Raw genomic sequence first — 12,599 nt, 5'->3', positions numbered from 1 at the left:
CTATACCAATCTCATCAACTTGTCTTCCAAACCTATTTCTTAAATTTCCAGATCACTGAATGGCCAACACTGAATATAAAAGTACATCCCGCAGGCTCCAAGAAAAATGCCAAAGCAGAATTCCTGAAACGTGCACAATGACACTTCCGGAAGATCCCACAGTGACTACTTTGAAGGGGACAACTCTCTAATGATGTGTACCTCCTCATTACAGCATACCAGATGACATCCGTCCACCACACGCCACACTAACACCAAGTCACTCTAGGAAGGAAGCCCCAGCAAGCAGGGTCTGAGCAAGGAAGACTTACTTACCTCCCAGCCCCTCCACCAAACGAAAGGCCAGCAGAGTTCATTCCCGCCAGGACAAAGTAGCCCTGGACTGCAGGAGACTCGCCCATGATGCACCTCATGTCTGGGATGAAGGTCTCAGGGCAGTTCACCAACTTCAGGATCTCCAGAGTCTCCAGGTCTGGCATGCGCCGCAGGAGGGAACTCAGCAGGGGCTCTGAGCCATAAAAACAAACCCAAACACCGGCCTCAGCTCTGGGGAATTCACACACTTCCACTCCTTACGCTTCTGGACGCCCTCTCCTCGCAGAAGAGCTCGTGGAAGAAGCTTTCTCAGAAGAGCCAAATGGGCCCTGGTCAAAAGCAGACACCTCACGAAAATGCAGATCTTCTGAGGATTAGCGTGTAGTGTCAGGAAATCCAGGTTGTACGTAGGTCACGTGTCCTCATTTAACGTCTCAAAAGCAGTCCGCTGACTGGCACCTACGTGTCCTGCCGGTACCAGAATTCTCCCCTCGGGGGACCCCTCGTCCCCTTTTCACGGCCCCACGGCTGGACTGCAATGGGGGTGACAGACTGAGGGTAATCCCCGGACCCTCCCTTGCCTGACTTCCTCACGGCCCTGCAAGCATCGAGGAGACACCAGGCCCAAAAATGGGTTCCAGGTGGTGCCCCAGAACTCAAGTGAGACGAACTTACCTTACAGAAAAGAGGCCTATGACCCGGGTTCCTCTAGCATCCAAGCAGGTAAGCAATGCAGGGCTCGGCAAAGCACTAGGGACCGAACCAGGGGACCGGAAGTCAGCAGTTCCAGCTCGGGGCCCCTTAGGTGGACCATCTTCTGACTCAAACTCTGCTTACCACCCGATTCGAGGACCCGTTGCCATCAAATTAAATCCAACCAAAAGGGACTCGCTCCCGCCTGCCCGCACGTAGCAGGCATCCTCCCTAACGAAAGCCAGAGGTGGGGAGGCAGCGGTGAGGCAGCAGGAACTCTTCTTACTGTCTTCCCTCAGAGTCCTCGCCTCTCAAAAGGAAGCCTGGCCAAGTCTGAGAACACCGTGGGGGAGTCAGGCGCAGCTCCTGGGCGGGGACCAGGGCGAGGCCAGCCCGGGACCCCCGCGAACGTGCTCGAGGGCAGGCGGCCTCTTCCTTCCCTCCTCTAGCTCCTCTCCTGGCACCTCCTCTCTCCACTCACACATCTACCCAATCCTAGTGCCCAGACGTTCAGTCTTGCTCTAGGATTTACAGACAAGGTGACACTTCACCAGAGTAGGAATCCTGCGAAAGGGAAATGCTATAAACCTTAGTCTGTCATCAAAATTTCTAATAATTCAAATCTCACCTTCCCAACGAAAACTGTGTCACGGGTCACATAAGGGCTGAGTCGGCCAGCAAAGGAAACCATCCGCTGTGCTTACGCTGTGATCCCCCCAGCAGGGCCGCTCAGCTGGCGAACAGAGCAAGCTACCAACCCTGTCAGGATTAGTCTGGAATTATCTGTGATCTGAATTATGCAGGTCTTCAGAAGAGCAACCCTGACGGATGCCCGCGTCCTACGGATGAATTTCATCCCTAGGCCCCGCTACTCCCCCTAGGCCCCGCTACTCCCCACAGGATGATTCCCGTGGCCACCAGACGGTTTCTTCAGCCACGACGCGAGGCTCACCCTGGGCTTCCGGCTGATCCGTCAGCTGACGACATGCTGACAGACACGCTTCTAACCTGTGGTCGTGCGGGACCAGCCCGTGGCTCGGCCTCCCCTTCTACTTGCTCCGGTCGCACTCAGCTCACGATTCCCCAGGTTCTCTTCCCTTGCTGACACACATAAGGGGTAACCTACGTTTAAGCTTTTTAGTCAGAAACGGCCTTCAGAGCAACTGGTGAAATGCAGAGGGTCAACCACAATTTCACCATCAAGCACCTAAACTGAAGTACGTCCTCTGCTTCTTCATTCAGGAGCCAGGTGTGGCCACTTACTAGACTTCAGTGAGGGAGATAAGAGGAAATGGCCCAGGAAGACTTTCCTACCCTGAGAGTGACAGGCTCTGGAAAGGATCTGGGGTAAGGTCGGAATCCCCTCGACTGCTGGGTGGGGAAAAGGGAGAGAGCCCAGCACGCTGACAGCCTTGCCCAAGGTAAGACCCTGGCGAGTGGCAGAGCCCAGACTGAGACTCAAGCCCTGACTACCAAATCCGCAGGCCGACGTAGCGTCGGGCTGCACACGGTACGGAGCACCAGAGTCTGGGGCACAGGCAGACCAGGAAACGGCAAATTACCTGCTTACCTGTCTGGATCCCCGTTTCTTGCTCTAACTGGTGGTAGAGTTTGTTGGAATAGTCCGCCATCTTCTGCTCAATGGTCAAGTGCCTGGCGGTGCTCAGGATGCCGGCACAGAACCTCGTAGAGCCAGCAGCCAGCCTGCGGGATGCATCCAAAGTGCTATTAGGTAGACTTCGACGTCTGTGAGGGCAACTAGTTCAAAGATCCTCATGACGGCATCGTCTGGCATATCAAAAGATTGGAAGCAACCTACATATTCACCGACAAGAGCGGGACTGAACGGTCTGGAGTGCCCCTCTACGATGGGATACTCTACACAGCCATAAAAAAAGGAACGAGAGAAAGCAAATTTTACGCAACAATATGGGACAATCCTAATGAAGAAAGCAAGGGGAGGGACACTGTTTAAGATACGCTACTAACTTGTATAAAAAAAGAGAGAAAAAAATAATGAACGAATACCCAGGTACACACATACAAACTGACCGATACAGATTGGCTCATATACGTGGGGAGTATCTGGAACGATACACAAGGAACTTAACTTGCCTCCAGCGAGGGAAACTTCCAGCTAGAAGTCAGGGGTGGGAGGCAGACTTTTCCCTGTACACTCTTTTACAATTTTCAATCTGAATCGTGTAAATGTATTGCCTATTCAGAAATAAATACAACAGACGTGTTAAAGGTCATCCAATTTCTGGTAGGCAATAGAACAGAAAAGGGACATTAGGGGAAAAGTGAAACAACTTGAACAAAGCATGAGCTTCAGCTAGTGGCAGGTATCCACACGGATCCATTACGTTTAACGGCGATCCCAACCTAAGGTGTTCCTCCTAGGTGCACACAGGTGTGAGGCATAGGGGACCGCTGCACTACCTTCACGTTTGTTCTAGAAATCTACCACTGCTCTCAAGTACGTGAGTTCAATGAAGAAAAGAAACAGATCAGGCAGGAAGGGTGTAGCCAATTTCATCTCGGCTCCCAGAGGAAGCCCTTGAGCCACAGGGCTGATGTTGCCACTACAACGAAGAGGACAAGATGGTGAGGTGTGCCGTGACCCCGAAATGAAACGCACCCTCTCTAGAGACTCGGTGCGCTGGAGTCGGCCACCTCTCTCCGAGCCAGAAAACACGGGCAGTGCGCATCGTGAAACTGCGTACAGAAGATGTTGCCTTTTCTGTGGTTCTCCTGCTACTTAGTGCCAGTCAGGGTAGCTACTGGCGGGACGATATTACCGGGAGGAGAGGGGATGAGGGGGAGCCCACACAGTGGGTGCAACGCAGCCCCAAGCCGTGTGCCGTCTGGTCCTTACCTGCCCTGCTCCAAAAGAACAATATCCTTCCACCCCATCTTGGAGAGGTGATAGGCCACGGATGTGCCCATGATTCCACCACCACAGATGACCACCTGCGCCTGGGCCGGCAGGGCGACAGAATGCGCCTCGGCAGCCGACGCGCTGCTCCTCCCCGACGACCAGTTCTGCCATCCTCGGCCGGTCCTCTGTCTTCGGGCCACCGACAGCAGCCGGTAAAACATCACGTCTGTCAGCAGCTCGGAGGTGTCCTCTCACTCGGCTAGGCGGAGATCCCCGACATTCACACTGGACAGAGAAAGCAAGCAGACTTCATCCCACTGCACCCAGTGCACAGGATTACTGAGAGAGGGAGAGGAGGCAACAACGAACGCTAATCGTGCTTTCGGCCAACGTCTGAGGCCCTGCGCAGTTCCAGACACCTTGCCAGCTACAGAGACAGCAGGGGACAGCAAGGAGGAGGTCCTTGCCTTTATGCAACTTTCATTAGAGACACAGAGAGTGAGTGGGGTTTGAGTGTGTGCGAGGGTGCCTCTGGTGGGGGCGGCCCATACACAGATAAAACAAGGAACAAGGCCAATGTGCTGGCATAACTGAAGGCATATGTAAAATAGGATGGTCAGGAAGAAGGTGACATTGGAAAAGAGACCCAATGGTGACCAGGAATCAGCTGGATGCGTCTTCCAGACAGAGGCACAAGCACATGCAAGGGCCCTGAGGGGAGGCAGACCTTGAGCAGTCCGAGCACAGAAGGGAGGCCAGTGTGCCCACAGCACGATGAGTGAGGCGGAGAGGACCCAAGACGAGGCTGGAGAGGCAGGCAGAAAGCAATGACACACAGCGCGCGGATGCCATCGTGATGAGCTGGGATTCCGCTCCGAGGGCAAAGGAAAATACTAAAGCAGGGAATGAAATGATCTGATAATGCTTTTCCAAGATCAGTCAGGCTCCACGGCAGGGAGTGGACTGGAGGACGAGGGGAAAAACAGGGCTAGGAAGCTACAGCATAGTCCTAGAGGGAGGGCATGGGGGCTTAGACCAGGATGGTGGCAGTGGAGTCAGACCCACGACAGGATTGTTCTGGAGGTGAAAGGACAGAACTTACTTGCCAACAAACGGGATGTTAAAATGGGGCAAGGGGAGAAATAAGAATGATGGCAGAGTTTCTGGGTTAAGCTACAGTGTGAAGGGCTAGGGATGGGGAGGGAGGCGGCTCTGGAAGGAGAGTGAGTGAGAGCGAGGCTGCGAAGGGGCACAGACGCGGGTGCGCAGACAAGCAAACATTCCACTCTGAGGGGTTAGGTGCGAGACGCCTAGCGGGCACCCATGGGAAAAGGCCAAGCAGCAGCGAGACATCCAGGCCTGAAGCTAGGGGAACACACGGGGTACCTGGGGAGCCGGCGTGCTGAGGAACAAGAAGAACCCTGAGGCTCCCCAGCAGGTACAGCTTGGGAAGAGAAAGAAAGTCCTGGACAGAGGACAGAGTGCTGGGCAGACTGACAGAGCATCCAGACAAACGGAAGTGGTTCAAGAAACAGAGAAGGAGCCGTGGCGAGGCAGAAAGAGAACCAGGCATCGCTGTCACAGAAGCCAAGAGAGGAAAGGGTTTCAAGAAGCGGTTCACTACAGAGGGTGCCCGGGGGTGCAGCAGGACGGTGAAGGGTCCGCTGGGACTTGACAACAGAGGCCTTGGTGTCCCCAAAAAGAACATTCCCAGGGGAGTGCTCGGGATGAAATCTGGACCAGAGCAAGCTCCAAGCGAGGAGATGAGGGAATGCAGACTGCTCCTTCACATTCTGCTCTGAAGGGAGCAGGAAAACCAGCCAGCAGCAAGAAAAGAACAGGGGACAGAGCAGGGTTCTCCGTCTATAAAGGCGTGGGCCGTGGAGACTGTTTCACTGGTGGCAGGAAGGGCCGGGAAAGAGGTGGGTCCGGAAGGACAGGTGGTGACAAAGAATGAGATCCTGAAAGAGAAGAGAGAGAGAGGACCCAAAGCCGCAGTGAGGGACGGCGTGCCCCGTGTCTGCACAGGCCACGGGCTGGAGAGGGAGACTCAAGGTCCAGCAGGCCTCTTCCCGGAAACAGGGGCGGGTTAGTCCAGGTGGGCTTATCCCGCACCCTCGGGTGTCACAGGCTGTGACCAAGCACACGTGTCTATGAGACAACCACCATCATAAGGCAGAGAAGGGAAAGGGTATGGGATCGGGCCACCAGGAAGAATTACTCTCCCGGCAAAGCAGAGGCCTGTTCGACGTTCAGGAAACCGCACACAGACTTGCCGGGAGACGGCAGGGTCACCGAGCGTGGGGAGAGGGGGGACTTCAGAGGACAGCCCCAGCAGACGGTACACCCGGCAGCGTGCCACTACCAGCCCGGGACCCACGGCAGGCCCCAAATAGCCCAACTCGTCCAAGGCCAAGGTGTGGGTGCCCGTCCATCACACAGGATCTCAGAACGCAGACCGAGCAGTCCTACACCGCGTCCCAAGACAAATCCCATCCAAGCAGGGCTGATTACTCAGCCACCTCGCGGTCGTCACCAGGCCTCACACCCTCGGTCCCTGTCCAATGGTCAGAAGCTTCTTCCTGCAACCTCGTCCCCACAGGACCGATTTCTGTCCCCCCTCCCCGTCTCTGCTGTCCTCCCCTCCAGATCTCTCCACCTTGCCCTCCAGAACATCCTTTCCAAAGTTAAGCACCAGGCCCCTCGCCAGTACGCTCTCACTTCGGTCTCCGTGGAGATGCAGCTCTTCCGAGGGAACGGCCACCGCCACATGGCCAGCCGCCTTCTTCTGAGCTCGCCACCAGGAGGGAGGGTGAGCATCTCCTCCTCCCTTCAGAACTCTTACCGCTGGCTCAGACTTGAAAAGGCCTAGTTCCTTCGCGGCTCAGGTGCCAGGCACTCTCTCCCCAGCCCCGGGGCCACGGCGGGTTCAGACACAGGCAGATGTCTGTCCACACTCGGGTTCTGAACCCACAACACTGCTCTTCTCCCAACCTCGGACCCCACCTCCTCTCTTCCTTCCTTCAAAGCAGATAACCCGTCTCATCTCATCCCCTGAAACTCCACCAATAACCCCACTTGCACCTACAGCCATCTCTCCTTCCCTCAGAGCGTCAAAAGGTCATCCCCGCACCAAGTGCCCCGGATCCCTCTCCCTCCTTCCCGGGAACCCAGCTCCATGAACCCAGCTCCTCTGCCACGCACCTTCGGTGCTCCCCCCTGACCCTCAGCGTTTTCATACGTTCAAGTCCTCCCAACCCACTGAAGAAATGGAACAAAAGCTCCGTAACTGTCTTCGAGTAGCGATTTTTCATTTTAAAAATTCTAAATTATAAAGAATATGGTCTTGGCAAAAAACACAAACATAGGAGGAAATTATGATTTCCCATCAGGGCGCCTGGGTGGCTCAGTTGGTCGAGCGTCCGACTCTTGGCTTCGGCGCAGGTCATGGTCTCGGTGTCAGGGGATCGAGCCCCACATCGGGATTCTCTCTCCCCCTCTACCCCTTCCCCCACTCACAGGTGCTCTCTCTCTCTCTTCCTCTCTCTCAAGCAAATAAAATTTTAAAAAACGACGATTTCCCATCATTCCATATAAGCAGCCCCAATGTGCTGCCCTGCTGTCCACCTGAGTGCCACCGCCTGTCCTGTGTCCTCCTTTCCTTATTCCTCAGTGACTGCAGAGTCTGCCGGCGGTCAAGCCAGAACTGACTCTCCGTGTGATCTCACAACCTGCCTTTCCACTCGACAAATACCTTCAGGAGAGGGCTTCCTACATGACCTGTCCCTTTTCCCCGTTTCCAGTCTGTCCCGAACCCAACGCGGCTGGGCTTCTGTCCCGCCAAGCCAGGAACGCTGCTCTCACCAAGAAGGCTCACGTTGCCAACTTCCGGGGACCCCGGCGCCACCTCACATCCTCCACAGCACTTCATATCGCCCATCGCTCCTGCTACTCACGCCCTCTTTCCCGGTGTTATTCTGACTCCTACTACCCCGGCCACGGCTTCGCTGGCTTCTCTCCCCCGCCCGTCCTTCTCAGTCCGCGTCCCTCACGGCGCCCCGGGGGCGGGGCGGCTTCTCCCCTCGGCCCGCGCCTCTCCAGGGGGATTTCGCTGCCTACCGCGACGGATGGCCCACCCCACAGCGGCCCCGACCTTTCATCTGCACCTCTAGCGGAACAACGGCCGTGTCCACCTGGGCTCCCGTACGGCAAACTGGGCACATCCAACAGGGAAACCCGTCCTCCTCACTCTCCAAACCTGCTCCACTGCTGGGTCCCCCACTGACAGCACATACGGGACCCCTGGGCGTTACGCTGGGTTCCTCCCTTTCTCATCTCCTCTACGCAGCCAACCGCAGCCAACCGGCAAGGACTAACGCCTCCACAAGCTACACTTCCCTCAGATGGATCCCCTCTCCCCATCCCCACGCAGCTACCTGAGTCCAGGCCGCCACCCTTGCTCACATTACTGCAGAGCTTCCTGACGGGCCTTCTGCACACCGGTCTCCCCACATCCGGCAGTCCTGACACCGGCCTCTGAGCCACTCCGCTCAAGTGAAAAGCTTGTCTCACACCCCCGCTTTAAACTCATCCATGACTTTCTGCTGTCCTCAGGAAAAGGCAATCTTCTTCACGGGAAGTGCAAGACCCTTCACTACCTGCTCACTGCATATCTCGGGTCTCGTCCCCCGCAGCCAGACTGAACTACTTGTAATTCATGCCTCAAACAGGACGGGATTCTGAAACCTCCGGGACCTGGGCACGCTGTTCCTCTAACCACTCCGCCCACCCCCCCAACAAAGGTAATCGCCTCAGCTCTCAGCCTCTTTGACATCAGACCCCCTCTCCCCCAACCCTGGGTCAGGTGACTCTTCTATGTTCTCCCATCACACCCTGCACGTCTCCCGGCACAGGGCTTCCCGGACTGTGTCACATCTGTTCGCCAATCAGGGAAGCAGCACAACAACCCAGCTGAGCATGAAGGCTTTCGAGAGAGGCAGACAGCTGTGGGTGTGAAAACCTCCCCGCGCCTCTCGTTAGCTCTATGCCCTTCCGCACGTTATTCCGTCTCTGTGCTTTGGGCTCCTCACCCATCAGGTGAGCTAGGACTACCCACCTCACACGGCTGCTACAAACAATCAGACAAAAAGGAAACACATGGCAGCTGGCACCTCAGCAGCACTCAGTAAGTGGTACTTTTTAGTCTCCTGTCATGATGGAGCTCTCTGGGAGCTGACACCGATTATATACCTTGATCATGATTTTCCCAGCGTTCAGGGTAGGCAGCTAGGAAATATGCGCTGCTGAATGGATGAGAATAGAGAGCAAATGAGAGGGGGAAAAGTTCAACGAGGACCCTGAGATCTCAAGGCTCAAGTGAGGCCCTCAGATTTGGCCCTCAGATTTGAGGGGATATCTCAATCACGTGAAACAATTTTAAAAAAGAAAATGGTAATATTTTCATAGGCAGTTACAATCTGCCAGATGCTGCTCTAGGTGTACAACTGACTTAAGCCTCACAACCCTGTAAGGTAGATAGCTAAAATTTCTTTTCTACACTTGAGGACGCTGAGGCCCAGAGAAGTAACTCATCCCAGCTTCTCTAATGCCAGTGAGTGGCAGAGCCAGGAGTCAAGCCCTGCCAGGCTGGCCCCAGAGAATCTACCCTAGAATCTTTTACTCCCTGCTACCTTTCAAACAACATCAGATGAGTAAAGAAAGGGTAGCTGTGAGGACAGAACCACAAGGCACATCCCCTGGCAGGATAAAAGGAATTGCAAACGTAGCAGAAGACACATAACAACAGAAGAGGTTCAAGATGGAATAAACAATGTTAAAAACCTGGGGTGATTAAAAAAAAAGAAAAACATAGGGCGGCGGTAAGAACCAAGAAAAGGATTTGTGACTTTGTGACCTTCAAAGAGTCACTGAAGTGGTGAGGGCAAAAAGGGATTTAAAGTGGATGCAAACGAAGAAGGAAAGGAAGGCACCAGAGTATCCAAGTAGGTTTGGCAGCAAAACCCAGGCAAAGCTTGATCGCAGAGGAGGGCAAGTCAGTAGAGAAGAAACTGAAGAGGTCAAAAACAAAGAAAGAAAAGGATTTAAAATAAACTGTGTGTGTGTGTGTATCTAGGTATCTTAAGTTTTATCTAAATAATCTCTACACCCCACTGGGGCTGGAACTCGTGATCAAGAGTCACATGCTCTTCCGACTCACTAAGCCAGGCGCCCCTACAATAAATTATATATTTTTTAAAAACCAAGCTGACCCTACGATATTTTTCTGCTAAGAAGAAAAATATCTGCCAAGCAACCTCAATATTGGGACTAGGTACGCTCACATCTGTTTCCACCAACAAGGGCAAGAGGGCAGCTCCAAGTCCCTCTGAGCTGTTCCTCTGTATGGTCACAGCGCGTGTACAAACGGGCCGCTGGGGACAAGGAAGTCTGGTGAGTGGAGATGATTAACAACATTTCCCACACCTGCCTCAGCCCAAGAGCCACCCAGCACATTTCCATCCCAGGCTCCGAAGCTCCGCCTCTGGAGAGTCAACAGGATCCCGCTGGGCCTGGGTGTGTAATTCTCAACAAGTGCCACCAGGTGATCACGCAAGTTTAAGAAACTACTACAAATCGCTAGCGCTGGCCAGGTGTGCCCCGTGGCCCGGCTCCCCTCCGCAGCCCCGTACGTCACGCTTACACACACCCGCAAAATGCACTTGAAGATGCCCGAATCTAATCTCCGTGTCCTTCACATCGGTCCCGAGTGGTCACACATCACGAAGACGGCTCACTGCCCTGGGCCTACGCTTTTCCCGGCAACTTGGCTGCCGCACTCTGCAGCAGTCTTCCAAGTTAGTGAAGCACAGGCGGACCGCACGGCTCCAGGCGGGAAAGCAACTGCACCCGCAGTGGAGGAGGAAGACCGGGCGAGACCGGCCTCACCCGCGCTAGGGGCCGTGCAAGCCCGAGGCTGGGAGCCGGAAGCGAGGTCGCCCCGGCCGCTCTGGACTTCGGGCTGAGCCGCGGACGCCCCCTGAGGAGCCGGCGCGCAGGCCCCGGGGCAGCCGGGCACGGGTCTCCGAGGCCCGGACCACCTCGGCCGGACCGGGCGCAGCCGCGGACAGGCTGAGAGATGAGGCGGACCCCTCTCGGCCCGGGCATCCGAAGCCCCGAGGCGAATACCCTCGCGCAAGCGACGCGAAACGAGGGGCGGCCGGGACTACCCCCGAGGGAGACCAAAGCGGAAAGGGGGGGGCGCTGGGACGCGCGCGGAGCGGAGGCCCGAGCGGCCCCGCAGCTGTCTTCCTTACCTCCCGGGCCCCCGCGGGCTCCGCGGTCAGCAGCACCCCGGCGTCAGCAGCCACAACAGTTGCGGGCGGTGGGGAGAGGAGACCTAGCGCCAGAACCGGGGGAATGGGTAAGGGAAAGGGGCGGGGCAGACGGAATAAAAAGTTCCGGGGAAAGCCGAGGACCGCGACCTTCCGCGCTTTACGGCCCCCACAAGGGTACGCCGGCGCGAGATCGCTACCGCGCACGCGCTCGCCGTGACGTCCCCGCGGCGGCCCCGCCCCTGCCACGTGGGGCTTGTTTGGGTCTCGCGAGGCCCCGCCCCGGGTGTCTGGGCGTCGGCCGCGGTGGTCGGGGCGGTCTTGGAATGCGGGCCGCCGACCCGGTTGACCTCTGCAGGTGGAGCCGGGATGTCGGCGGTGGGCCGCTCGCCCTTCTGTGCTGTCGGGAGCGCGGCGCTTCGCTCTGCCCTCCAGGCGCGTTCCCACTTCCGTCCCCGAGTGGGTCGCGGCTCAAAGCCGCTCTGGTCCAGGGCGCGAAAGGGCGTTTGGACTTGCAGGTGCTCGGCTCCTCTGGGGCGACACTGTAGGGGAGCTCCAGTGAAATGCGGTCCGCCGGCCCGGCCTGACCTCGGAGACGGGATTTAGAGGCCCTGAGCTCTGGGCCGGATGTCACTCTGCGCCTTCCTGGCTTGTCTGGGCCGGAGAAAATGGACTCGTTCAGTCCATCTTCTGAGAAGGCCCAGTCCAGCCCTCCCTTACTGTCACGGGGCCCTGTTTTCTTTCCCTTGTGGAACTCATCACCATGTAGGGTCTGTGTTGGTTGACTGCCTTCGCCGCCAATTGCAAGCCCTGCCCTCTCTCGACAGAACCTCAGTCTTAGGCAGCGCTGCGTTCCCAGCACGTGCAGCCCTGCTTGGCACGTCGTCCAGTCACTAGTTCTTTGAATGGAGAGCGTTCTGAGGGTACAGCGGCCCCTACAGGTTGCGCCACACACACTCTCATTTCCCGTTCCTTGAATTCAGGCCCCCAGCACCACACAAGCCAATCTTGTTTCCTCATGGCCAGGCGCGCGCTGGGCGATGGGATTCGGCAGTGCCCAAGAAAGACAGGGCTTCTTCCATTACGGAGTGGCAAGAAAGCTCCGGGGACCCCTGTGGCACCACGCCAGCCCACAAGCTGCATACTTGCTACCCCACTGACGGGCCAGTTGACACACAGGTAAGGGGCAGATGAGTTCGGGCTGCTTGAGGACAGAAACTCCATCTCTGGCTAGTCTGATACGTGAACGTGAAGACATTCTGGGCTTCTGTGCTAAAGAAATACTTTAATATTTTGGCTAATGGCCGAGGGCTTGGGGTCACCTGACTGCCCCAAAAGAAGAGGAAATAGACTAACTCATCTGAGGTGTATTCCTGGGG

General features: G+C 56.2%; 1 protein-coding gene across 7 annotated transcripts in view; it reads right to left on the bottom strand.

Moving 5' to 3' along the window:
- Positions 1–12,175, bottom strand: part of LOC113249756 (pyruvate dehydrogenase phosphatase regulatory subunit, mitochondrial-like) — a 35,120-nt gene extending 22,945 nt beyond the window's left edge. For 2 of the 7 annotated variants that reach the window (XR_008960107.1, XM_057314245.1), the window contains exons 1-4: positions 11,203–11,424; positions 3,887–4,174; positions 2,579–2,712; positions 316–508 (exon numbers count right to left, since the gene is read on the bottom strand). Coding sequence is in view for 2 of the 7 variants with exons in the window: in XM_057314245.1 (XP_057170228.1) it covers positions 316–508; positions 2,579–2,712; positions 3,887–4,110 (551 nt within the window). In the remaining 5 variants the exon portion in view is untranslated. Of the gene's footprint in view, positions 1–315; positions 2,713–3,886; positions 4,175–10,595; positions 11,122–11,202 lie in introns of those variants that run through there. The other 5 variants (XR_008960110.1, XR_008960108.1, XR_008960109.1 and 2 more) reach the window with 4 other exon arrangements.
- Positions 12,176–12,599: the final 424 nt, after the last annotated feature.

The sequence above is a fragment of the Ursus arctos genome, unplaced genomic scaffold (assembly GCF_023065955.2).
Source record: "Ursus arctos isolate Adak ecotype North America unplaced genomic scaffold, UrsArc2.0 scaffold_19, whole genome shotgun sequence".
NCBI lineage: Eukaryota > Metazoa > Chordata > Mammalia > Carnivora > Ursidae > Ursus > Ursus arctos.
This window is presented reverse-complemented; position numbering and strand designations above follow the sequence as displayed.